At 38.4% G+C, this 27404-nt stretch overlaps 1 protein-coding gene across 1 annotated transcript; it reads left to right on the top strand.

Moving 5' to 3' along the window:
- Positions 1-399: 399 nt before the first annotated feature.
- CTH (cystathionine gamma-lyase) lies at positions 400-25888 on the top strand. Its single transcript, XM_070939459.1, has 12 exons — positions 400-629; positions 4411-4492; positions 4890-4985; positions 8420-8529; positions 11787-11918; positions 14463-14520; positions 15844-15921; positions 17725-17877; positions 18393-18514; positions 20977-21029; positions 23789-23927; positions 25127-25888. The coding sequence occupies exons 1-12, from the start codon at positions 462-464 to the stop codon at positions 25151-25153; spliced, it is 1218 nt and encodes a 405-aa protein (XP_070795560.1). The 5' UTR covers positions 400-461; the 3' UTR covers positions 25154-25888.
- Positions 25889-27404: the final 1516 nt, after the last annotated feature.

The raw sequence follows: 27404 nt of genomic DNA, 5'->3' as shown, positions 1-27404 counted from the left end.
CCTCCTATTGATCCCGGAGGATGGGAAGGCGGCATCCCAACCAACGATCGATCCGGCATAGCAGCGCCAACCCTCTGTGCCCCTCGCCAGTTTGCCACTCCTTCGACCTGAGGACTAACCCGGGCAACGAGGGACGCGCCTCGCTCCTGCGCCAATCGGACACTGGGATCGGGGCAGCATATGGCAGGATAGGGCTGCCGGGTCTCCACCCATCGCGGTGTGATGCGACGCTCCGGCCAGCCAACCCGAGCCGAGCGTCCCCGCCTTAAGGCAGTTGATCCTGCCAGCCAGAGCGAGCCGGTAAAGGAGCAACTCGCCGCGATATTGCGCCAGCCAAGTCCGAGAGCGCTGCCCAGATCGCTCGCTCGCTCTCTCTCTCTCTCTCTCATCCGATCCTCCCGCCGCTGCCGAATCGCCGTGTCGCGTCTCTCGCCGGCACGGGAACACCTGTCGCGGGCAGAATGGAAGGCGCGAAGGAGAGCCGCTCCGGTTTCCTGCCGCCTTTCAAGCACTTCGCCACGCAGGCTATCCACGTGGGGCAAGAACCCGAACAATGGAGCTCGCTGGCCGTGGTGCCCCCCATTTCTCTCGCGACCACCTTCAAGCAGCGGGCGCCCGGGCAGCACAACGTGAGTCAGGATGGAGGGGCGAGGTGGGGGGGGGGGAGGCTGACCGGCGGTGCCCGAGGGTGGGGGTCTGAGGAAGGCGAGAGGCACTTTTTTTCTCCCTTTTGTCCGCCTGTGGTTGAAGCCGCAGAGACTTGCGACATCTCGAAAGCACCTTCTGTGGATTACAAGTCGTGAGGTGTTTTTTTTTTTTTCCCCCTGGCCAACGCATCGCTGAAGCACCCTCCTGCCTGAAGCGCCTGCATCTTTTCCTCTTAAGGGGAATTGCACAATTGCACAATATGTGTTCCCGGAGTAGCTGCCGTCCGGATCTCTTCTCAAGCCTCTGACACTTGTTTCCTAAAGCTATATTTTCGGGCCCTGTTCCTGCCATCTTCCTCAGAAGGCTGCAGCGTTTAAAAAAAAAAAAATGAGGGAAGGAGGAACATATGCTTGAGGCCTCTTACATTATGGCTCACTAAAAAATACAGGGTCGCAGTTGCCCATTCTAAAAAATGATAGAACGACTAAGAAAGAATGATGATGGGGTAGTGTAAAATGTTAATGATAGTAGCTCCTCTGGTCATTTTTGTCATGTCACTGGGCAGTCTAAAGGCCAAAATAGAGGGGGGGGGGAGGAGAGGAAATGTAATAGCCCTGATATGTGTCTGCTTTCAGTTAGTCTTTTTGGTGTTCCTGATAAAAATGAGCAATCTGTTTCCTTCTCCAATACTGGAGCCTCACTGTAAAAAACAATCTTTCCAGAGTTCAGGACAAAAATACCATTCATTAATTCAAAGTACAGGCCGGCAGAAACAGCATCCTAACAACAGGAATTGTTGTTAGTGGGACATTACGCAGAATACTGGATGGAATGCAGTAGCTATCTGCTAAAGATGCTGTAATTTTTGTTTTCTATGGCCTCTTCCAGTTCTATAATTCTCTAGGAATAAAATACCTCCTGACATTTGACATGTACATGTTTAAAGAGAAGACTAAATTGAGAATCCAGTATGGAAACCAGGGAGAAAGAGGTTAATTTTGCCAAACAACAAAGAGAGAGGATGTGTCTCAATTGCATGTGGGATTTGTTTCAAAATAAAATCCCCTAAGTGTGGTCTGTGGGTGGTTTTCCTTTTTTGGAATTGACACTGCTTGTCCATATGGCAATTTTTTTCAGACTTTTGCAATCTAGAACATGCCCTATTAGTTTCCCAACTCCTGCATGCTTGAAAAAAAAAATCTACTAGAGAAATAAGTTAGACTTTCAAGGCAGGGGAAGTTGGACTTTCAGCTGCCTTTTACTGAGGTTAAAATCCTGATGCCTACTTGGATTTGCAGCTGGTATATTTGCACAGCTAAGTCTAGCCTGCTAACTGCGTTCATTCTTGGAGATCTTAGAACTGCTCACTGTAACACATGCTTGAATTATATCCCATTTCAAATCCTGCTCTGCTTTTCAGATGCATTCAGCTGAACCTGACTACTGCAGACTACTGGCCTCTGACCAATTATAGGAGCATGTAACTCTTATGTAACAACTCCTATCCATTTCTGTAGAGAGTTTAAAGGAGTTACTATGACCTTTAAGATCTGATTTGGGAACCAGCTCTTCAAGAAGCCATATATTTACATTTGTATCTGCTGAGGTTTAAATTTCTCTTGTGAAGATCTTCTCTGACTCATATTAATCAGCAATATATTTGATGAAACCATGGGGGGGGGGGGAAACTCAGATCTTATTGGTGGTATCTAGACTTATTCCCTGTTTGTTTGCTTGATAGATATACAAAATTTTCAAAATACAATCTAAATTTTCTTTAGATTGACTTTGATGTCCAAGATGGCTTGTTTTAGACATTTTAAATGATGGGGGTTTTTTCCTTCTAAAGTTCATTCCCAGTTCCATGTTATAAAAATCATAGTGAAACTTTCAACTCACTATATAAATGATATTTGCATTTGTCCAATTAAAGTATTTAATCGGTGTTGAATTTCTGGAATCTGATTATAATTCTGAGTAATTTTGAAGGAAATGCTCACTCACTTTAACTCGGAAAACACTTAAGGGCAGGGCAAAACAAACTTGCTTTGCTATTCTATTTACTACAACATGAACATTACATAAATAAGTGGCAACCATCCCAAATACTGTTTTAGTTAATCACATGGCCAAAATATCATGTTCGGTAAAAGTAGCATGGCAATTATTTTAAAGCTTTTACATGACCAAACCCCTTTTCTTGGTTTTTCTACAGCAATTTAAGACATGCTTAGTGTCCAAGAAGACATTTAATGCATAACTAGTTAATCTATGAATGTTTATCCAGGAAGGTGCTGTTAAAGCTGAAACTGAAGAACAGTATAAAAGAAACTTTCCATGACATTTCTGCATTTTTATGTACACTAATACCTTATTACCTTAATTTTTTTCTGCCTCCTGGCTAATTTGCAACTAATTTCATTGTTACAGTTTTGCGGAAGATGGATTGAGGCTTGTGAATAAACAATTCTGATGCAAGAATGATTGCAGAGATAATTTATATAGCTATTATGCAGGAAACAACATAGAGATAGATACAAAGATCAACTATGCAGCTTTTTTTTTCATCGGTAGCCAAGTAAGCGAGTTGGCTTAAATTAGAAAAGTACAAGAAGTTTCTTTGCTCATTTTATCTGAAAATGCCGTTTTAGCCCACTTGCTTAACATTATCTTGCAAAGTAGACTAATATGCATGAGGTTTATGAGTTTATTGTTTTTGCTTTTTAAATAGAGGACATGAGGAAAAGCATTTGTGCATTTAAGACACCCCTTTTGCTTATTTATTTATTTACTTACAAGACTTACATGGCTCCCTATCTCATACAATGACTCTAGAAGGTTCATAACAATCCATAACAAGTTCAAAATTAATATATCCTTCTTGTATGATATGTGAACACAATCATTGTGGCTTAGTCAATAAGCTCTGTAAAAACAAGCAATGGCTTAATGATGCAAGTAAGGGTAGGGTATTCTTGACATTTGAGTAACATAACATTGAACCCTTAAAGAAGGCTGCTCATTCATCATCTCTAACTCAGATCAATTGTGGATTCATTTGTACAAAAATATTTTTAGTTCTCAAAACTTAATTCACATACATCAGGGGTGTCAAACTGGATTTCTTTGAGGGCATTATGGTTGTATAGTTGTCCTCCGTGGGCTGGCCAGGGAGAGAGAAGGGAAATGGGACGAATGCTTCCTGCAGCACCTTGCCGCCAAAATGGGGCATGAGGCAGTGTGTGTGGATGCGGGCGGCCCCCTAGTGCCCTGTTTTTGGCCTGGACATCCTCCTGCAGCACCCTGCCAGCCAAAATTGTGTGCGGAGGGCATGGGCAGCTTCTCCCGTGCCCCATTTTTGGCCTGGATGGCCTCCTGCAGCACCCTACCAGCCAAAATAGGGCATGGGGAGGCTGCAGGTGCCCCCCATGCCCCATTTTGGCTGGCAGGGTGCTTCAGGAAGCTGTCCAGGCCAAAAACAGGAAGCAGGGGGTGTAGGTGCCCCCCCTGCACCATTTTTGCTAGCAGAGGCACTGCGGGCCAGTCTTTTGATATTTCCAGACCGGCCCCATGGGCCAGATCTAAGCACCCCACAGGCCGGATTTGGGTCGCAGGCTTTGAGTTTGACACCCCTGACATACATGATTGGAGTTCTTAAGTAAATCGGTGCGTGGAATATTCAGTAAACTTTTATAAACTTGCACCCAAATTGCACCAATGTCTGGTAAAGAAGTTTGACGTTCTTTGTTCTCTTTTTCTTAGGGCTTTGAATATAGCCGCTGTGGAAATCCTACTCGTGACTGCTTGGAAAAAGCTGTGGCAGCACTAGATGGTGGCAAACACTGTGAGCTATCAATATTTCTAATATGAATAGTAATGATTATATTCTTGTATGAAGATTAGCTTCCTAGGAAAGCAACATAAATTTGAAACCTAGATGTAATCGCCTCTAACATTGTGCAGGAGCATCATTTCATTTTATCTGTTTTGTTAAACTAAGTAGAAACCTTGTTCTGAAATATTGATATCTGTATTAATCCATGTCTCCAGACTTATTATAATGGCTAAAATGCTTGGTTGTACTTAAATCTCTTGAGTCAATTTATGGGACAAAGCTTCTATTCTTATCCAACAGGCATTCAGAGTCACAGGTGATAGTACCTATTCGCTGTAATGTTTAAATATATGATTTTTTTTTTAATTAATTGATCAAATTTCATTTGCTTTTCTTTTTACTTCAGGTTTAGCATATGCTTCTGGATTAGCAGCAACTCTGAACATTGCACACTTACTGAAGGCAGGAGATACTGTTATTTGTACAGACGATGTCTATGGCGGTAAGAAGTATAGCGGCATGTGTTTTAAGCATTTTTGGATGGTAATTCTTTGGTTGGTGCACCAAAAGGATTTAAACAAATTTACTTAAGTCTGACATAATGGTGATTGCATTATGAAGAAAAGCTTCATGATGAACAGCCACAATAGTTCAATTATCAGCAATGGAGATGTTTTTATCACTTCAGATGCAATATTTTTTAGACCAGGGGTCCCCAACCCCTAGGCCACAGCCCACTACTGGTTTGTGGCCCATTCAGAATTGGGCTGCACTGGTTGTGGCTGAGCGTGCATACATGCACAGCTTCATGCGTGTGAGTGGCAGGCGCTGGCGCATGCAGCACCACTTGCGCAAGCAGCAGGCACATGCAGCTCCCCCCCTCACATGAGTGGCATGCACCTGCCACTCACACAAATGAAGCTGTGCACAACCCTAACCCTCGCACAAAACCACCATCCTTTCTCCCCCCCCACCTTTCCAGGCCATCAACCCAGAAAGGTTGGGGAAAGCTATTTTAGACAGAGGGATTTGCCCAGTCAGTTGTAGATATCAATAGATGGTCTTGTAGTTTGCCCTTAAGTTTCACCAAATTCATGAATGGCCACTATTTATCCCTTTTTATGTTGCTTATATGCTTATAAGCTACAGTAGAATCTAACCTAACTTAAATTTTACTGGGAATTTACAGTAAGAAGTCTTGTATTTGATTTACTTGCTTATCTAATCCTTCTCTAGACTGTAAAAGGATGGTTTGTGTTTCTCTTCCAACTAAAAGGGGAGCTGGTTTGGATGACAGGTAGAAACCATTTTTTGCTGGTTTGTTTGAATTACTGGGGAAAAAAACCCACTGTTTTTGAATAAAGGAAGAGAAAACCCCATGAATCCAGAGTATATGTAATAAAAAGCATGTTTGGCATTGCTGCTTGAGAGCAATTTTGCTTTTGTTACGTGTAATTTTTTTTTGGGGGGGTGGAATTACTGAAAACATTTGTGACAATATATTTATATGCTGTTGAATCCAAAAATGCTGATCTTTCAACTAACCTAGGTGTGAGAAATCTACTTTTAAGACTGGAATTAAGAGTCCCACATACCCTTCAGGAGCATGTGGGGCTTTGAGGAGGTAGAGCTTGGAAAGGGCATAGGGCAGTGGTGGGTTGCTACCAGTTCGCCCTGGATTGGGCGAACCGATAGAGGCAGCGGGAGGCTCCGCCCACCTGCCTGGACGCTTCTGCATATGCGCCCACAATCCCACAAGTGAACCAATGACGACGGGTTTTGAAACCTGCCCCTGGTTTAGGGTCAGATAACAAAAGAAGGAAAGAGATATGGAGCAGTGATGTATCCAGAGCTGGGGGGAGAGGGGGCAGGCCTAGCACCCTGGCAGATGAGAGAGTCTTACTATTAGTCGTTGGTTTCTGAGTGCTATTCCATATGTCCCATTACATGTTTAAAGACTGGAGCATTCCTAGCAATCCACAGCATTATTTGCGCTATGTTTTATAAACGATCAAAATCAATTTGTCTGCAATTTTTCCCTCTGGAAATTATAACAATTTCTACACAATTTTTAACATAGTGCAGGCAATGCATTAAATGAGATAAGGAGCGAATTCGGACATAAAATGGCAGAAATACAGTTTTATTCTGAAGCTTTATATTTGCTCTTGGAAGATAAATATCTTGTACTTCATAGGCAGACCTACTTTTGTATTGGCTGAAGATGCAGGTCACTTCTTTTTAATTGGGATCTCTGAACTGCTGACCTTTCTGCTACTTATGCGTAGAATTTCTAGGACGGCAGCCAAGATGACTTTAGTCATAAACAAAATAGGGTATCCACTTACTTCACAGGGTTAGCCATGTAATGTATTCCCCGCGACAGAACGTCTCACATAGCAATAGGAGAAGGAAAACATGTTTCCTCAAAAGCAAGTAATATGTTGGATCAATGCCCCCAGCTAAACTTTGCTTCCTTTTTTTTTTTTTTAAATCAGGTGAAGATATAATAATCTGTTTTTTTTAAGTGCTCAAAAATATATACAGTGAAACAGCAAACTATGAATCCACATGAGAATTGTGTTTTTTTTTTCCTCCCTTTAATTCCTTCTGGAACTCAATGTCATAAGGCATTTTCAACACACATTGTGTGTAATGATGGGGATTAGGATTTTTTTAAAGGGTGAATCCATCAGGAAGAGCTTGCCTCCTTAATATACTATTAAAAATCACCAAACTTTCTTTAATGGTTTATTTTCAATATACATAAGTATCATTGTGTTCTTCGTTACTTGCCTCCACTTTTCCTAGTTTTTTCAGGTAACCTTATTGGAAGGGTAAACATATATGGGTCAACTCATATACTGTATGCTTTCTAGAGTGCATTGGGATCTTTTTCCCAGAAAGAATAAATAGGCTTGTAGCTTTGAAAGTATTTTTTCTGGGAATGCTTGCTGACACCATGGCAGGCAGACTAGAGCATTTGATACTCTGTATTGGAACACAGTCAAGTTGATGAAAGGATCCCAGCAACTGTAAAGTTGTTTACAAAAGTTTGAGTAGTCCAAGTAGGTTTTTTTTCTATACACACACATACATTCACACACACACACGCACACAAATATGCAGATTACCATCCTAACTTTAGGACCCAAAATCTTTCTGTTAGGGCTGTGGCCAAACATTTTGATTCCCTTTTGTGTTTTGGGTGTCTTAAGGCTTCCAGGTGCTCATGATGCTTGTTTCATCTCTTAAAATACTTGAGCTCGCCTTTTGAAAACGGGCATTTTTAGAGTGCAGCCCTCTATATGTGGAAGACAAAGCTTGGTTCATTCTTTCAGCCTATGGAAATTGCCCATCTCTGTTCTGCATATTGCATAATTTGCCAATATTTCAGATGCTAGAGACAGGGCCAGTACAGAAGAAACACATAACCCTTCTACAGGAGATAATTCAAAATCTAGTCTGGTATTGGCTTCACCAAGTGTCACCCACCTTCCAGGATCTCGGGAAAGCTTTCCTAGCATCTTTTCCTTAATTCTTGTTAAATGGAGATGCCAGAGGTTAAATCCACAATCTTTGACAGGGAAAGCCACAGCTGATATTCTACTGACTCAGTATTTTTCTCTCTAGCAGAAGGTTTGTTCTGTGTTGCAATCTGCAGAGTTCATGCACCGAGCAACAGGATAGCTCTTGAAACTTTTTTTTTAAAGGCAGGATAGAAATATGTTAATAAGATATTAATATAATTATTATTATTCAAATGGGAAGCCATTGCAGATAAGATCATCAACCCTGTTTAATATGAGTACTATATGAAGTGCTGTTAGTACTGAAGATGTCATCTTTTCCAAAAGAGTGAAATAATATATAGAGTTTAGTGGCACATTCGCCTAATGACATTAATGAAGACAAGTTTTTTTCTTTCCATCTTAGGTACAAATAGATATTTTCGAAGAATCGCAACAGATATGGGTCTAAAGGCTGTTTTTGTTGACTGCACCAAACTGGAATGCCTTGAGGCTGCAATTACACCAGAGACCAAGGTAATAAAATAACATTCCCAGCATGACTGTACGGCAGACTAGAATTTCCTGCAGCATATACTGCAGGAAATTTGGGATGTGTTGCCTTTTTTGCTAAACGTGAAAGACATCTATATCACATAACTCTCATCTCATGCATATGGTTCAGCCTGCCTCCAGCCACCAACTTGGATTTGGTGAATTTATTTAGGGACAGAATGTTCAGGAAGGACAATTTCCTACAGATATAACTGTATCTATAGCCGTGATGGTGAACCTATGGTGTAGCCATATCAGTGGGCACGTCAGCTCAGCTCTGGCGCACATGCACGCGCTGGCCAGCTAATTTTTGGGCCTTATGGGCCCACCAGAAGTAGGGAAACAGGCTGTTTCCTGCCTCTGGAGGGCCTGGGATGGGAGTGGGGAAGGTCTGTTTTTCTTTCTCACCTGGCTCCAGATCCTTTCTATGCATCTGGGGAGGGCAAAAACAGCTTCCCCCCCCACTCGGAGGCCTGAAAGGGCCCATTTCCCAACTCCTGGTTGGACAGGAAGTGACTTTTTTGCATCCTGAGAGGCCTCCAGAGGCTGGGGACAGCAAAAAAGTCACTTCCTGCCCAACCGGGAGTTGGGAAATGGGCCCTTTCAGGCCTCCAGACGGCCTCCGAGGAGGACGGAAGAGGCTGTTTTCGCCCTCCCAGATGCATAGAGATGATTTGGAGCCAGGTGAGAAAGAAAAACGGGCCTACCAGGCCATCATGTGCCAGGAGTGGGGGGCGAGGGGGGTTGCGCATGCATGCGCAGGGTGGGGTGCATAGAATTATGGGTGTGGGCACGCACATGCACGAACCTTCTCCACCCCCTCCTCTTCCTGGCACGCGATGGAAAAAAGGTTAGCCATCACTGACCTATAGGAATGGCTACCGCTCATGGGTGTGGAACTGATGTTATTCTTCCAATTCTCAGGTCAGCTTCAAAGATTTTGTATCATGCATGAATAAGTTTTATGTTTGGTTACAACTGATCAATGCAAAAATGTTGAAAGAGATTAAGATAACATAACAGAATTATACAGGTATTCCTCGACTTATAACAGTTCATTTAATGACTAATGAAGTTAAAAAACAGCACTGAAAAACGTGACTTACGATCATTTTTCACACTTATGACCATTGCAGCATCTCCATGGTCACGTGATCAAAATTCAGATGGTTGGCAACTGGTTCATATTTATGATGATTGTAGTGTCCTGGGATCATATGATCACCTTTTGCAACCTTTTGACAAGCAAAGTCAATGGGAAAACCAGATTCACTTAACAACCGTGCTATTAATTTAACAACTATGGCAAGAAAGGTCGTAAAATGGGCAAAATTCACTTAACAAATGTCTCACTTAGCAATAGAAATTTTGGGCTCAATTGTGATCGTAAGTCAAGGACTAACTGTACAGAGTATGCTGTGTTAAAGTCATCTTGTTTGATACAAGAAGGGGTGAAAAGTAAATTTAACAATTGATGTCTTTGCCAATATTGGTAGGTACAATATAAGCTGGAGAACATTTGTCTGTCATGCTAGAAGACTGAGAGAAAATTGCATGTTTTTCCCACCATCCAAAATGTGTTATAATCCAACTGAAGCAATACAAATTTAAAAATGGTTAGAACTCTGCCTGAATCTTCATAATCATTTCCAGGACTTTCATAAGAATCTCTAAAACAAGTGAAAGAGTAATATCAGGCTTTTAAGTGCAGATGGAGGCTTCTAAAGCTTTTTAAAACTCTATGAGAGGCCAAAGTAAGTTTTTTAGTAGTTTAAACATTCCAGTTGAGCTGATGAAAAAAATTCTTCATTCCTTTTTAAAAGGTTTGAAAAATTCAGTATCCTGTATTGTTGAGGCTGCCATGTTCCATGTAGATCCCCCTTGCTGCTATATTTTTTTTTCACAATGGGTCTGTGAGATAGGTTTAGTGACTGGTTAAGATAGTAACAAGTGAGAATCTGTTTCTTTCTAGTTGTAGTCCAGGTTTTAGCTTGTTCCAGATGTGATTGTTGTGGACCTCATAAGAAATAATGTAGTTTATTTTTTCAGGACTCTTTGCCCAGTGAGCCTCCTCTGTCTTTGGCTGACAGTTTTGAACTTATAGCGTTTTGCCAAATATTTCTTTCAGTGGGAAATACAAGCTAACTCTGCAGATTGTATAGAACCGTGATGGCGAACCTATGGCATGCATGCCACAGGTGGCACGCGGAGCCATATTAGTGGGCACACCAGCTCAGCTCTGGGCTGCATGCCCGCGCTGGCCAGCTGATTTTCGGGCCTTCTGGGCCCACCAGAAGTAGGGAAACAGGCTGTTTCCTGCCTCTGGAGGGCCTGTGGGTGGGTGGGAAAGGCCCATTTTTCTTTCTTACCTGGCTCCAGATCCTCTCTATGCATCTGGGAAGGGCGAAAACAGCCTTTGGGTGAAATAACAGGGGGATAATTTCCTCCTCCTTGCCATACCTTAACAAGATTTTTATAACTCCAGAGGCTCTCAGTCATTTAAACTACTCTAGTCTTGATTCAGTGGCTTCTTCCACGTAGAATTGAAGATTGTGGCCTGTGAGCTAGTAAGGCAGTAGAACTGACACATAGATATTATCATGGGATGTACAGATAATTGGAGGTAACTATTTGAAGGATTTAGAACATAAAATTGGGCGGTGTTATAAAATACATAGAATCTTATATGCAATATCAGAACATGCACCTGTGGAAACCACATATAACAAGCCAGGAGCAAGAACCATTTTTTTCCTAACTTTATGAGAACATATTTTGCATGCCTGCACTTTCTTATGCCTACAGTGCATCTATAAAAAAAGAAGGAATGAAGAGAGAGGAATGAAGAAAAAGACAGAAAATTCTTATCTGAACAAAGATTGCGGACTTCTTTGATTCGAAATGAACTGAGCCATTTCCTCCCAAATTGCTTTTTTAAAGTGTGTCCTACACAATTCAACTCTGTTGCATGATAATTATAGACAGAGTTGAAATATTTAAAAGTTTTAAATATATTTCCATGGAATCATTTGGGCTGACCAATATTAAATAATGAATTTTCTTCATCTTAGGGAAGTAGTAACAAAAAAAAGGGTCTTATATGTGAAAAAAAAGAATGTTGTCAACATTATCTTGTAGTGTTTAATGTCTTACAAAAAGTATTAATGAAAACACTATTCTTTAAAGTGGATACTTTCCAATAATATATATTTAATATCCTTCTCTTCCCAAACTAACAGCTTGTATGGATTGAAACGCCAACAAATCCAATGCTGAAAGTTGTTGACATTCAAGGATGTGCAAACATTGTTCATAAACACAAAGGAGTTATTTTAGTAGTAGACAATACTTTTATGTCTGCATATTTCCAAGTAAGTCAATTTTTATTAGTTTGCTTTAGCTGCTTTTATTAGTGTAGCACATCTCATCTATTAAATGCTTTCTATTATTTTACTTTTATGACTCTATGATTCACCTTTTTACAAAGGGAAAAATAACAATAATACAACAACCTGGTAAACATTGCAAAATGGCAGAAGTAGGATATGAAATTGGTTACTCAAAATGTATTGATTGATAGGCTTCTAAATCTTAGCTGTTCTAAACAGCCTACATAATATACAATAAACCATTATAATAATTACACAATTAGAATGCCATCACCAGCTGCAACAGCGCAAACAGCTAAGGAATGTAAACCCATAATAAGCGAGGATGATGTTTTAGTAGCCCCAAGAATTATTTAAAACGTATTTGGGTGTGAAAATGACTCTTGATTGGCATTGAAAGGATTGTGCTGTAGGCCTCAACCAATACTTTTGGGGAAGGCATGGCACATCACTATCAACTATGGTCACATATTTCACCTCACATGATAGAACATATCACAAAGGGCTTGTATGAAAAGTTTTGGAAAGGGCAGATATTGGATAGAAACAATAGATGTTCAATAGAAACATCAGGAATCCCATTAATACTTGATTCTCTTTTACAGAGTAAAGTAATAACTCTAAATACACTTTACTGAGTCAATTCCACTAGGCATACAGTGGTGGCTTTTATTTCTGAATTAAGATACAGTGGCTGCGCTGAGGACCAACAAATATAGGATTGAAAGATGAAAGTGCAGATGTTCTAATTTAATGTTTTATTGGAAAACAGGAAGTGTTGTCATGACTGGTAATAACAGGGCTACATTGAGACAGCCTTTAGGAAATGAGGTGTCAAGTGGTACAATTTTAATTCCATAGAATCACAGCATTGTGACAATGCGGTGAGTCTATAATCTAACCATTTTACAGCTAAACATTCCTAACAGAGTAGCTAACATAATAGAGGGAAATAATTCCACTAAGACAAAGTGCTGCAGAGTGCAGAAGAGGATGAAATATATTTATTTGTTATATCAATTTATATAGACGCCCATCTCACCATTGCAGCTCTAGGTGGTGTGCATAGGATTAAACCCACAAAATAGAACATTGATACTCTGACATAACATTCCAATCATGTGATCAAATGCAGTCATGCTTTCCAAAAACCATATTTTGTGGGTAGAACAGTTTCCATTGCACTTAGCCAGAGGCCAATCTGATTAGCATTGAAACAAGAGGTTGCAATTAATCATGTCTTACTACTTTTTAGAATGAATCTGTCTATCATCTCTTTCTCTCTCTTTCCCCTTCCTCTCTCTCCCATGCGATATCTTTAAATCTAGATAATACATAACAATATGCAAGAAACTGAATTACCTTGGCAGGTTCCCTGACTTCTGTCTAAATATGGAATACAATAAATCCATGGAGCTTATTAAGCAAAGATTAGAAGATATTGAATGTCAGCATAACTTAGCAGGAGTCCCAAGTTAGATCATCACCTCAGCGATTCAAGGGAACCACAGCCTGCATGAAATTTATTTAAGCTATCCTTTATCCACTACCGAAGGGCATTTTCCAAACTATGGTTTACTGCCCTCCCTTTTACAGCAATGAATGGCAAATATAAAGGAATTCATGTAGCATTTAGGCAACACCCTTGCGTCTTTGGTGTTGAAATCCTGGAACACATTCTGGGCGGAAGTGTGTTTTCAACTAATCCGCCTTTTAATGGGAAGATTGCCTGGCTGCCCTGATCGATGTTATCTAGAAATTCTGTTAAATAGCAGATGTCCTGAAATCACCTTTGTAATTGTTAAGTTTTGTGCCTTAGCCATAAGGCTTTGACATATCCAGACTTGTTAATGTAAGTACCCTGTATATTAAACTGTTACAATGCTATTATGATTTTTGATTATACTTGATTGGTTTTATACTGAACATTAATAAAAATGATGATGAAAACAGAACACCGTGAATAAATAGGAAAAATAAATGGCAGCTAAGGACCAACCCAACTCCATCCAAGAAAGGAAAACATAGTGACAGGCCTATCTAACCTCTAGACCTCATGCCTGAGGAAACATCTAAGTCTTCAAAGAGATAGCAGAGGAGATTCTTAAAATCCCATCTTTGTGTGTGTGTGTGTGTGTGTGTATGTATATGTGTGTGTATAAAAAAAACTCAAGATAGTGAACCTACCTAGTACTCCTTCCGCCTCCTATTTTCCCCACAACACCCTCTGAGATCAGTTGGGCTGATACACCAAATAGGAAAAGAGAGAAACTGAACTCGAACTGTTTTCACTTCCTGTTTCTTATTGTTTATTCTTTCATAGGTGATGCTCAAATTTAATTTCCCTTTAAACCTTTTCAGATTCGCATCAATGAAATGATAATTGGCCTTTTTCTCAATAGCCTAATCTCTGCATAGCAGGAATTACTTGAAACTTGTTTGCAGTATGCCTCAGTATTCATTGGCAATTGCTATTGATTTTATCAACAGAAAATGAAATAAATCTCTTGTTTTGTTCTGTTGTAGCGTCCTTTGGCTTTAGGAGCAGACATTTGTATGTATTCAGCAACCAAATACATGAATGGTAAGTAGCTAGACTTGCATGTTATGTTGGTTTTATTTTGTAGTAAGATTAATAACGCTTTTTATATATGTTCAAATCTTTTTAATACACATTAGATTTTTATTATATTCATTTTGAAAAGGAAAGTGAAATTATATAGTTCATAATGTAATTCATAAACACATAATGTGTTTCCTAATATAGTGTTTGTAGTCAGTGCTTGTGGCTCACATTAATTTTCTTTAATGTATGTTTAAATATATCTAAAATAGCTCAAGGTGAAGTTATATCTGAATATGTATCATATTTGCATGGATATGTATAGTGTATTTGCATTTTTAATATTTGCCCTGTAAATTAGAGAAGTGCTTAAAAGCCATATTGTTGATCCAGGACTGACAGAGAATATTTTTTCTGCTATTCTGGTAATTTGGGCTGTTTTTGAACATCATCTGTGCCTCCTATATCCAACATTTTTTCAAAAATGTCTCTTACCTTACCTTAGAAAATCATGCCATTCCATTCCCAAAACCGTTGCAACCAAGTGTAAGTTTTAGTTCTCAGCTAATCAGCTTTAAAAAGATGATAACCACAAGCAGAAATTGAAATTTCATTGAATGAAATTTGATTTCATTGAATGATAAAGGCAATAGTGTCTGTAAATGGATGGCCCAGTTTCCACATCACATTTACCCAGGCTTATTGTTAAGCAATCAAATACTTTGGCCACCTAATGAGGAGGAAGGACTCCCTGGAGAAGAGCCTAATGCTGGGAAAGATTGAGGGCAAAAGAAGAAGAGGACGACAGAGAATGAGGTGGCTGGATGGAGTCACTGAAGCAGTCGGTGTGAGCTTAAATGAACTCCAGGGGATGGTAGAGGACAGGAAGGCCTGGAGGAACATTGTCCATGGGGTCGTGATGGGTCAGACACGACTTTGCAACTAACAACAACAATTGTTAAGCAAACATTACAAGAAATAACACAACCCTCTGGTTCTTTCATCTGTGGTATCATAACCTAAGCTAATGTGAAGTGGGCTCACTAGACTGTTGCTTTTCCCACTTGTTAGAAACCCAAGAACAAGGTCATAAGCAATCTAAAATCAAATGATGACTTTGATCTCTGTTGTTTTCCAGACAAATCAAACCACAGTTCAGTGTTTGGTTGTTATTCCAATTTAGAATAGCCACAGATGCTCATTAGTCTACTTGTGGGAGAAACCAGTTGTGACGAGCAAGCATATTCACTGCCTCATTATCAACCTACTTGTGTGATATTTGAATATGCTCAGGCATTTTATTTAAATAAATAGGACTGATCACTTGCCTGCTTATATTTTCAGGACACAGCGATGTTGTAATGGGATTGGTTTCACTAAATAATAATGAACTACACGAGAAACTCAGATTCTTGCAATATTGTGAGTATGAAAAGCAAACTCAAAAGTGTGGCTTGGAGATTTTGTAAAATAGCTATGCTTGACATCCATTTAGTGTTTTAAAAAATCTTTAGCAAAATGTATTCATTGCCTGTTTAATCAAGTCACCTTCAGTACAGAAGACATGTGTTATTTGGTGTTTTGTAATTTTTTTGTATTTTTTAACACTTATAGTTTTGAACACTTTGGTGCTACTTGTTGGAAAAAGAAAATAATTGTAAAGAAAATCTAAATTAAAGTTAATCTAAAAAATAAGTACTGCGGTGACTAAAAAAAATAGTTCCTCCAGTCAAATTAGATATGACTCTGCAGACGTGTACCTGAGATTTCCTATCAATTTTGTGTTGTATTTCAAAACAGTTTCAGAACATTCCCTAAAAAAAAAAAAATCTGGGCTAGTAGTGCAAATAGTGTGTGATTTAATCTTCCATTTTTGTATTTTTTTAAGTCAAAATTATTTTCTATCTCCTATGAGTCTACTGTTACATTCATCCCTCAGTAGAAGTTCACAGATTGCATCTTCTTTGGGCAGACATTATTATTATTTGTTAAATGTATTTGCCGCCTATCTCACTGTGGAGCTACTCTATGCGGCTAGACATATTGTGGCCCAAAAGCCAGTTTGGTCTAGTGGTTAAGACACCAGACTAGAAACCAGGAGACTGAGTTCTAGTCCTGCTTAGCCATAAAAGCCAGCTAGTGACCTTGTGTCAGTCACTTTTTCTCAACCCAACTCCCCTCATAGAGTTGTTGTTGTGGGGAAAATAGGAGGAAGGTGTGTTGGATATGTTTGCCACCTTGAGTTATTTATAAAAATAATAAAGGTAGGATACAAATAAATACATGAAAAATAGCTCCTCTTTCACAGATTAGGGGGTGTTCAAAGCAAGTTTGGATATTCTGTCACTTGTGACAGCCAATCCTTATGGAAATAAAAATATAATTATAACACATTAAATAACTAATATTTTAACATGTCAGCTACAACTGCCTAATTATAGGTACTGTCTTCTATCCTGTGTTTTTAGACCAAGCGGGATGCATGTGAGGCATAGAATACTGGTAAAGCCATAAGTCTGATTCAGTTCTGACTCAATCCTTAGAATTGCTAACAGCCACAAGGTCACACTAGAAGATGCATTTTTGAATCAGAGCTCTGACTGTATTTTAATAAGAGCTCTGATTCAAAATGCATGTTCTAAATTTTGAATTCATGCTTTGGGTAGTTGTTGAGTAGAAAAGCAGATTAATTATTTGGAAGACCTCAATGTGGTTTGTTCTGAATGTATAAATATATATTGAAGAATCATCAAAATAGCGTTTGGCCAGTTCCATAAAATGTTTACTACAAGGAGTTCTCAGAATATGGATTAGGGGCAACTGTGGGTCACGAAGAATATGGGAGGGTCACAATAATTTTTTTACCTGTTGTCCAAGTGAAGTGGAGGCAATGTCAAACCACAACCTGGATTTTGCTAGTCACTTTGCCTGCACCAGCCAGCAGTGGGTGATTATTGTGTTGCAAAGTGTGAGGAGCTCTGTGATATACTGATTCAAACTTGAATATTTAAAAAATGATACATGTATATCCAGCCCAGTGCTGACACCAATGAAATCATGAGTGGATCAAACTCATTTATCACTTTATTGTCAACTATTTTATGTTGTTATTTTAACTCAGAGAATACCTCCATTCTGACCATTGGCATACTTTTTGAAACAAAAAACGATTTTAAAAAATGTAATATGCTGGAAAGAGAATAATATCTGTTTTTTCTTTCATAGCTATTGGAGCAATTCCATCTCCTTTTGATTGCTACCTTTGCAACCGAGGTTTAAAGACTCTGCCAATCCGCATGAAACAGCATTTTCACAACGCAATGACTGTGGCGCAATACCTTGAGTCAGATCCAAGGGTTGAAAAAGTCATCTTCCCTGGTATGTAGCCCTCAGATAACCTGGAAGTCTTCCTAGAAGGATTTTTGTATTCTATACTGGGCAAGACTTGATGAGCTACCCAACTAAAACTCCAATCTTTTGCAATCATTGTAAGCCTCCTTAACTTGGTTTCTCCCATATCCACTTCATAGTTATATCTCCTCCTGCTGCATATCATCTTGATTCCATAAGTCATTGATTCCATTTTAAACACATTCCCAAAGGGCTCCGAGTGTTACTAAGCAAAAGTCATTATGAAGCAATGCCCCCTTTTCAATAGATTTCCTCTGAAGGGGAAAAGGAGGAAGGTGTATTGGAGAAAGATGGAGGGATTGCAGATAAATGATGTCATCATCTTTGAGATGCCCCCCTATAGTGCTGTTGGTAAGATCAGGCGCTTAAATAAAAAAAGCCTCATCTGGAAACATCTGCATATGTCAGCTACTGAATGTGTTTGTCTGAGTTAAAGTAATAATACAGGCTGGGTTATTTGTATAAAGTATGATTCATTGCAGGATTACAGTCACACCCGCAATATGATCTGATGCAACGTCAGTGCACGGGCTGCCCAGGAATGATTTCCTTTTACATCAAAGGAAACCTTGAAAATGCTTCTCGATTCCTTAAAAGCTTAAAGGTAAAATTTATTCTTGTGGACTGCTTTTAAAAGAGCCATGCTACTGTCTTGTGACTCTGTCAGGAGTTGTGTACTGTACTGTGGTCTTTCCTTCCCTGCTGAAACCATTGTGGGTTTTGAGCATTTGTAGGAGCTCCCAAAATGTAAATAGCCCATGTAGTTATAGGAAATGGAATGGAATGAATGGGAGTCAGGCGATGTGAGCCATGTAATAGCACTCCAGAAGCCTCTCTGCCATCTTCCTCCACAATTATAAATGGTGCCTGGAAAGCAAAACAGCTTTGGCTGATGTAACAGTGTCTTGCTGCTTTTGAAATCTGAAGGCACCAAGCTAAAAAGTGGAAGATTGTGAATTCAAGTCCCACCTTAGCCATGAAAGCCAGCTAGATGACTTTGGGCCAGTCACTCTCTCTCAGCCCAACCCACCTTGCAAAGTTGTTGTTATGTGAAAAATAGGTTGGGGAAGGTATATCAGACACAGTTTGTTTGCTGTCTTCGGTTATTTGTAAAAATAAAATAAAATAAAGGCAGAATTCAAATAAATAAATTATGCATTTGACTTCAGAAGTCAATTCATTGATTTGTCAACATATATCATTGGAAAAGCATTGACTTGTAAATATAGCTGTGCAGTCAAATTTCTTGTTGGATATCTACTAGCTGGGCATTATTTATCTTGGTTTGTAGCCACTGGCTGCGGCAAATGTGATTTTGTCAGTACCTGCATCCAGATTAATGTACGTTTAATTAGATGTTCTGTTTGGTGACAATATTTGAGAATATTGCAAAACCATCCCAAGAATCAAGAGCATGGAAGACGTGAATTCTAATTGGGATTGGAACTGGTAAGAATATGTTAATAACTGGAGTTTTGAGATTACAGCACCATTTTATCAGTAGTACAATGTTTCCCAGTCTTCCTGACTTCCAGGTGTGTGGATTTCAACTCCCAGAATTTCCCAATTAGTATGACTTGGCTGAATATTCTGAGAACACAACTCCACACACCACCAATCTCATTATCCAGAATGATTCTGGGTGGCATACAATACAATAAAAATAAGAGATATAACAAAAAATAATAAACATGAGGACTATTAAAGTTACTACAATGGAATAGTTATCTGCATTCTTAGTTGACACCAGTGAAATTTTTCAATGAAAATAAAAATGATTTTCTGCGAGGCTAATGTTTTGCTAAATGGAAAGTCCAGTGTTCAATCATTACAAGGCTTGATGGAACTGTTTTGACCTTTAAACCTCCTCCTTCAAAGATTGAACCTTACCCACCTTGTAGTGTACTATTAGTTTAACTCAGGAGTGGGCAACTATAGACCCTTTACTACCTGTGGACTTCAACTCGTAGAATTCCTGAATCAACCATGCTGGCTCAGGAATTCTGGAATTTGAAGTCCACAAGTCGTAAAGTTGCCACAGTTGTCCACCTCTCCTGGAGCCAAAATACCAGTCTTAAAAGAGCAAGTCCTACTTCTGCTCAATTCTTAGTCCCAGATCAAAGTGTTTTTATTGTCAGTGTATGAATAAAAGTCAACTAACTATTGAATCATAGTCACACCAATTTGAGATAGTAACCTAACTTAAAATGTAGAGAGCAGGCCCCTTTTTGTTTCCGTGCCTAAGGTAATACATTATACAATCAACCCAACCTTCTGTCTCAAGGTCACTCCAGTCTTGCTGGCCACTGAAACTCTGTTAAGTAGCAGCATCTTACTGTTCTCCTGTGCAGGCTTTGACAAGTTTACAATGAAAAGGAATTTCACAGCAGAAGATCCCTGAAAATCCCTGAGATCGCCTATACTCTTCAAAATAGTACTAGCTGAGATCTAATATGTGAGACACTTCTGACCCTAAAAAAAAATAAGGGGAAGAAATGGCCAGAATATCAGAGAGTGTTTTTATGCTATCATTGTTTCTACACTTTTGCCTGCAGGGCCAATATTGTCGTAGCAGAACAGACAATATTTGCAAACAGCCTTTGCAAACAAAGCATTATTTTTCTATCAGATGAGGCCATTTCAATCTGCATGCAATGAAAGAGCATCTTTTGCGTTTGATGGACTTGTCCTGAACTGGGTTAGATTCTTGTGGGATTTTAATTAATTTTGAGCATACACATACACACACACACACATATATTCCCAGAATTTATCCTCTGAAGTTAAAAGGCAATTTAGTATCTATTACTGATGTCAAATTTGTGTTTTCAAGAGAAAATGGCCTGGAATGAAAGCAAATTTGTGCCTCGTGTTTTGATTAAGTGTGTTGCATTTCTTGCATCTCTGTTATTTATTTTGCAAAACCAGTTTCTTTTGTCTGCTCTATCCATTTGCTTTTACTAGGCTAACACACAATTAAGTTTGCATAAGAGTAAATGGCATGTCTTAAAATTTTGAATTAATATTATTTGAAATACAATATAATTTTTATATTTCTTGTTCTAGCTTTTTACCCTCGCTGAAAGTCTAGGAGGATATGAGAGTCTAGCAGAGCATCCGTAAGTAAATTTTTCTGGCATCCCTTAATAAAAGTATTACACTGATGTTTATCAAAATATTTGATACTTTAATATTCACTGTGTGTGCTCCAACTAAACAATATGAGTTTGCTTATATTGCCTTTGCAATGTTTACTTGGAAACTGGATCTTTTTGTTTACTTTTATGGATGTTCCTCTTCCATAAGTGTCATCTTTTCTGTGATAAAACACTACCATTCTTCAAATATCTAAATCAGTGTTTCTGAACTCTAGTGACTTTAAGATGTACGGAACTCATCTCCTGCAATTCCACAACCAGGATTGCCAATTTTGAAAAACACTGATCTGAAGATCAGAGAAGTACGTACGGCAAAGGCTTGCAAAAGTTAGGTTACAGGGATGATCAGACAGAAGAGGAAACCAAAATCTGTTTAACTTTGCCTCCCAGAATATTAATGGAGGTAAATAGGTCCTATGTTTCTATATATTTTACACCAGACCTGGGAATTTTATGATCCCTGTGCTGTAGCCAGCCCTTTGGCCATCTCTGGCCGATGTGAGGTTAATCAGAAATTAGAAATCAAATATAAATAAGATGTAACATGTATTCTTACCAGTAGTAGCTAATCAAAACCATATAATTTACTACTTTTTAAATAAAGCAGTAAAGTTAATATTAAGCAGAATTAAGTTCAGCCTGTTGGTTCAGCTGTTCACAACAGTTCCAGTTTCTCATATGGCCCCTTAAGAAAATTAACTGCCTACCCCTGCTTTACATGCTTACTCAAATAATACAGTGGATTGAAAATAATAACATTGGTACAAGGATTAATTCTTGAAGTTCTTTGCTTAGGACTCTGGTAATAGAATGCCAGCCATAGCAAGTTATGTAGAATCTCTTCTTGCACAATTTTAGTCACACTTCTCCACATCGCAGTAGACACCTACCTCCCTGCTTTTTTTAGGAGTTGCAACTTCCTACTGGCTTCCTCACTCACTCTGCTGGGAAGTTGGTAGGAAGTTGCTTCACCTAATGCTGTGGGACTTGATTAAAAATGAGAACCAGGGCTGCAGGGATTGTATCCTTTAGCAGTGGAAATTTCAGTCCCAACTACCATCATAAGTTGAGAACTACCTAGATGTAAATTCACCCATATCCTTTTCCCAAAATTCACACTTTATTGCTATCTATGTTTCAGTTCTAAATGAGTACATTTCTATTTAGAATTTTTATTTGACATGTGCTTATACTTAAACACAGTACAGTACAAGATCTAGTTTTACAGGTAAAATTAACATAATATTTTTTGTTATTTATGAAATACATTTTAAAAATCCTAGTAGAAGCTATATTAAAAGGTGGTAAGTCCTTCCTAATAACGTTTAGTCCAAAATGTTGAATATTTTTTTATAAGAGCTTTTTTCATATTCACTATTTCTCTTACCCTAACTTTCTAAAAAAAAAAAAGTCAAGTATTTTATATTGATCTTCAGGGAAGTGTAAGCTAATTTGTTTGATTATATTAATACCAGTAACCAATAAGCTATGCTGATAAATATCTGAAGATATCTGAATATCTTCAGAGTATCTTGTTCTCTCTACTTCTCAGACTTCCCTATCTCGGTACCTTCCAAATGTGTCAGGCTATAACTTTCATTAGTCATAATGTTCATTAAAGATAGTCCTTGCCTTATGATGACTATTGGGACTCAAGTTCTATTTACGTTAGTGATGTCATAAAGTGAGTCATCATCTAACGAGACCCAATTTTATGTTCATTTTTACCATTGTTGTTAAGCAAATCATCACAGTTGTTAAGCAAGGCTTGTTGTTAAATGAATCTGGCTTCCCCAATTGATGTTGCTTGTTGGAAATCTGTTGGGAAGTTCACAAATTGTGATCGCATGAACATAGCACACAATGTCAGTGGAGGAGGCAGATTGGTGCAGTTCGCAGACAATTTTGGGGAAACACTTTGTCAGTTTATAATACTTACCATATATACTTTCATATATAGTTTTATACAGTTTTAATAAGCTCTGTATCTAAAATAATGAGAGACAGTTTGGTTTGGTACCAGGCTAGAAACCAAGTTCTACTTCTGCCTTAGGCTCACAGTCAGCCATATGATCTTAGGCCAGTCACTCTTAATCAGCCCTAAATAGGAGACAATAGTAAACCACTTCCAAAATCCCTTACAGAGAAAAATTTTAAAGTGGGATTTGTTCTTCCTCATTCCATAGATCATTATTTCTATTGGTATCCTCAAGATTAAAAACCTATTTAAATCCTCAAATTTAGCCTAGCCACACACATAATTTAATTTCAAATGCTGCTTGCTAGTTTTAAGACTCTCCTGATAGAGGTTGTGTAAAAATGGTTTATTATTGGAAGAATAGCTCTCCTGTCTTCAATAGCCTACAGTGTTTATTTCAGACAATGTTATTTGGCATTTTCCTTTCCCAATTGGTTGCCTTCCGGGTGTTTAGGGAATAGCTAAAATTGTGGAAGTTGCATCACAATAAATCTGAAGGATATATCAATGCCAGCCCATGGATATGATCTGAATTCTTTTCTTTCTGAATTCAGAAAAAATACAGTCTGTCTGTCTTCTGTCTAGCTAGCTAGCTATGCTGCCCATCTAGCTAAAGGTGACTTTTGCAAATGGATTGATAATAGAAGCCAGTTTTATTACGTTTACTGTATTTTCTGGAGTTAGCTGCTATGTTTCCCCTTATTTATAATTCTGCACTCATAGACTATTTATTCTTTTCCAGGGCAATCATGACTCATGCCTCAGTTCCAAAGGAAGACCGAGAGGTCCTCGGAATATCAGATACTTTAATTCGCATATCTATTGGATTGGAAGACTCAGAAGATTTACTAGAAGATTTGGACCAAGCTCTGAAAGCAGCAGTAAGTCACTTCATACAGTATTCACCACATAAGCCACAAAATATTTTATTAAGTCCATATAATTCTTCTATATTTTCAGGAAAAATAGTATTTTTTAAATAATTCTGATATTCCTTTGGCCAAATAACTTGGGGAAAAAAATAGCACGTTTATTTAATCAGGATGTACAGCTGCTTTAATTTGCATGTAATCACTTAATTTCACTTTCTTCCTAATCACTTTAGCGTGGGAAGAACATTTTTGTTACTTAAAAAATCAAGCAGTCCAAATAATAGCATGGTATGGCATCATATAGATTTCTAGGGGCATCATGCTGAAAACCTAAAGTTGGAATAAACATTTTTTAAAAAAATAAACATTATTTTTGCTTGAAAAGCAATGATAGTCCGCCTAATACAGGGGTTGGCAACCCACGGCTTTGGAGCTGCATGTGGCTCTTTCATCCCTCTGTTGCAGCTCCCCTGTTGCTGGTTGGCTCCACAATTGATAGGGCTTTCAGTTAGGACAGGTATAGGAAAAAGGACGCCGTGCTAGGAGGAGACTCTATAGTGTGGGAACCAGACTTCCAGTCAGCAGAAGAAAAAGGACGCCATCCTAGGAGGAGACTCTATGTTGGGGGAACCGGACTTCCAGTCATCTCCAGAATTGAACAGGAGGCTTCCGGTTAGGACATTTGTGGCCCTTTGAGTGTTTAAGGTTGTTGACCCCTGGCCTACTGCATGTAGTGATTAAGGTGTTGAATACAAATGGGGAGACTCAGGTTACAGTTCTCATGGAACTAGCTAGGTGACCTTTGGCCAGTAACACCCTCTCAACCCTAATCTATTTCAAGGTCTTCAGCAAGCAAGCTGAAAAACAAACAACCCCTCCTCCCATTTTTACATAATGCATAGATAGTTTTGCTGTGTGAACTGCGCATACATGCTACAAAACACGTGGATCCTATGACCAAGCAGAACAAATATTAAGAACAACAACTTGCAAACCAGTCAGAATTACTTTGATGTTTATGATAATTGCTTGCAAAGATTGTCGGCTTCATTATTCTATTAGATTATAGTTCTTTTCATGTGGTGAAACAAAGCAATTTGCCCCTGAAAGCCTAAATGTTCTGCAGTCCTTTCTGTGTTCCAAATGTCCCTTTTGACAATTGAAAAACACTGAACTGATGCAATTTCACTTGTTTTCTCTTTCTACAGATTCCTGATTATAGAATCCGTAACTAGGATTCTAAACTTAAACTTAAATTTGCAATTGATTAATTTGCAAAGTAACGAAGGAAGAAAGATTAACTTGGCTGCTCAGTCCTTCATGAATTTCCACTGGATTTGATTTATGGAAAATGGAGAACACATTATGGGTACTTGTTGATATCCTCAGCTCACTGAATCTGCAAAGACTTTCAAATGGACTGTTTCATAATCATTTGCTTCTTTTAATTTTAAGAATCAAAACTGTCCACTTTTACTATAGTGGTAGCTTTCAGATTACCATGATTCACATTCAGGATTATGTCCTTGCAATTGCTTGATAATATCTATATTTATTCAGCGTATGCTGATGTAACTTGGGGCTGAGCTAAGATGCAAATCATGGCTACAGTTTAATAATGCACATTAAGACCTTTAAAGATTATAAAGTGCATAAATATTGTGCACTTTCAAACTAGTGCTATGTCAGCGCATCAGATTCCCCGTTCACTATGTACTCGTGATGGTTATAGACTAGTGAAGAAATGAATTGAAGCAAACTTAACTTCTGAAAATGTGAGTCTGATAAAAGCTTAATGACCAGATCTGTTATTTGTCTTTACTGTGCAATACTGGAATACTGAAAAATGAAGCAAAGTTAATTACAGAATACCATATATGTTACTTTTTTAAAATGTTGGATTTGATTTGATGTCTCTTTTGATTTAGCATATTTAATTATATGTTTGATTTTATTTCTTGTCTTGAAGGTCTGAAATTCTTAGTAAGTTAATTATTTGAGATTAAGTACTGTTTCCATAAGCAATACTACTAATATATTGATTTTAGGTCCAATTTACTTGAACAGTTGTTTAGATGAAAGAAGATATGGAAATCTAAAGATTATAGTTTCTATGTGCTTGGCCTTGTTGTGTTAGTTTCATTATATTCAGTCCTTCAAGAAATCTTGTGATAAGGTATTGGGAAATTAGATATTAAAATATGGAATTAAACCAACAATTGGGACTTATCCAGGATAATTTCTAATCTTGTGTTTATTGAATTGCACTCTCTCTTGTCAACAATCTCTGCATGATTCTGGTTATTCATTCGTGCACACTCACACAGATAAAGAAACATTTTCAAATGTAATTCAATTAAAGGAATAATTTGCAGATACTGTGATTAGGGTATCAGTGATATTGAAAATTCTGCTCAACTAAGGAAAAATGCTACCATCTGCCAACTCATCATGGAATCCATATAAGGAAGATTGGAGTAATTCATTGAAGTAATTCATTGGAGTAATTTTACATGACAAAAAAGGTATGCATATATTGTTCTTGGTATGATCATGGCCAATATTTGCTACTACATCTCTAACAAACTTGAGAATCATTTCAATTATGATGGAATTCTGGAAAAAAATCTTTATGATATCCAGAATGAATCCCTTGATTATTCCTATTTTGTGAATATATACGTATGTGCATAACAAGGAGGAAATTTTAGCAGGTTACAACATGGTAAAAATTGATTCTAGGTTTAAGTTGGAGCCAAAGAAATATAATACAACTAGAATTTAGAATTTCATTATTAAAACCAAGATGGTTTCTTCTGTCTGTAACTATGACCAAATGTCTTAATCTATTCTGACATTTTCTGAAAGGAAACAGTAATCTGGATGATATTAGATAAATTCATAAATATTTGCTGTGATTGTGGATCAATATTTTGGAGTCCAAAAACATTGACCCACAAAGTCTATGGAGATTCTCAGTCATCCAGATCATGGTTGTCCCAAAGGTGCTTTTTTTTCAAGAGGCAACTGGACTTTCTGAAGACATATTAGTTTGAAGACATTTTGCTTCTCATCCAAGAAGCTTCTTCAGCTCTGACTGGATGGGGGGAATGGAAGGATTTATACTCCTTGCAGACAGCTGGTCATTTGAAAGAAGGGTTAAAGAGGCCATTTATGTCAAAATTGAACAGCCCTCTCTCAACAGAGGGGGAGGGATGCTACATCATCTATCTCCAATCTACAACACAGTCCTTTCAACAGTTCCAAGAAGGCTCCACATCCATTTGCACCACTCAGGTGACCCTGATGATAAATCTCCAGATGACCTTAATGACCCCTAAAAGAATGCAAATGACTGCAAGGAATATAAATCCTTCCATTCCCCACCATCCAGTCAGAGCTGAAGAAGCTTCTTGGATGAGAAGCAAAACATGTTCAAAGAAAAACCAGAAAGTCCAATTGCCTCTTGAAAAAAGCACCTTTGGG

Source organism: Pituophis catenifer, unplaced genomic scaffold (genome assembly GCF_029215685.1).
Source record: "Pituophis catenifer annectens isolate HBS135680 unplaced genomic scaffold, rPitCat1.0.hap2 SCAF_3, whole genome shotgun sequence".
In the NCBI taxonomy this organism is placed as follows: domain Eukaryota; kingdom Metazoa; phylum Chordata; class Lepidosauria; order Squamata; family Colubridae; genus Pituophis; species Pituophis catenifer.
This window is presented reverse-complemented; position numbering and strand designations above follow the sequence as displayed.

Excerpts from the sequence above, each read along its gene's own strand:
- CTH (XM_070939459.1), top strand. The coding sequence starts at position 462 with ATGGAAGGCGCGAAGGAGAGCCGCTCCGGTTTCCTGCCGCCTTTCAAG. Across the intron at positions 630-4,410 it reads GGGCGCCCGGGCAGCACAAC|GGCTTTGAATATAGCCGCTG; the intron begins GTGAGTCAGGAT and ends TCTTTTTCTTAG. Across the intron at positions 4,986-8,419 it reads TACAGACGATGTCTATGGCG|GTACAAATAGATATTTTCGA; the intron begins GTAAGAAGTATA and ends TTTCCATCTTAG.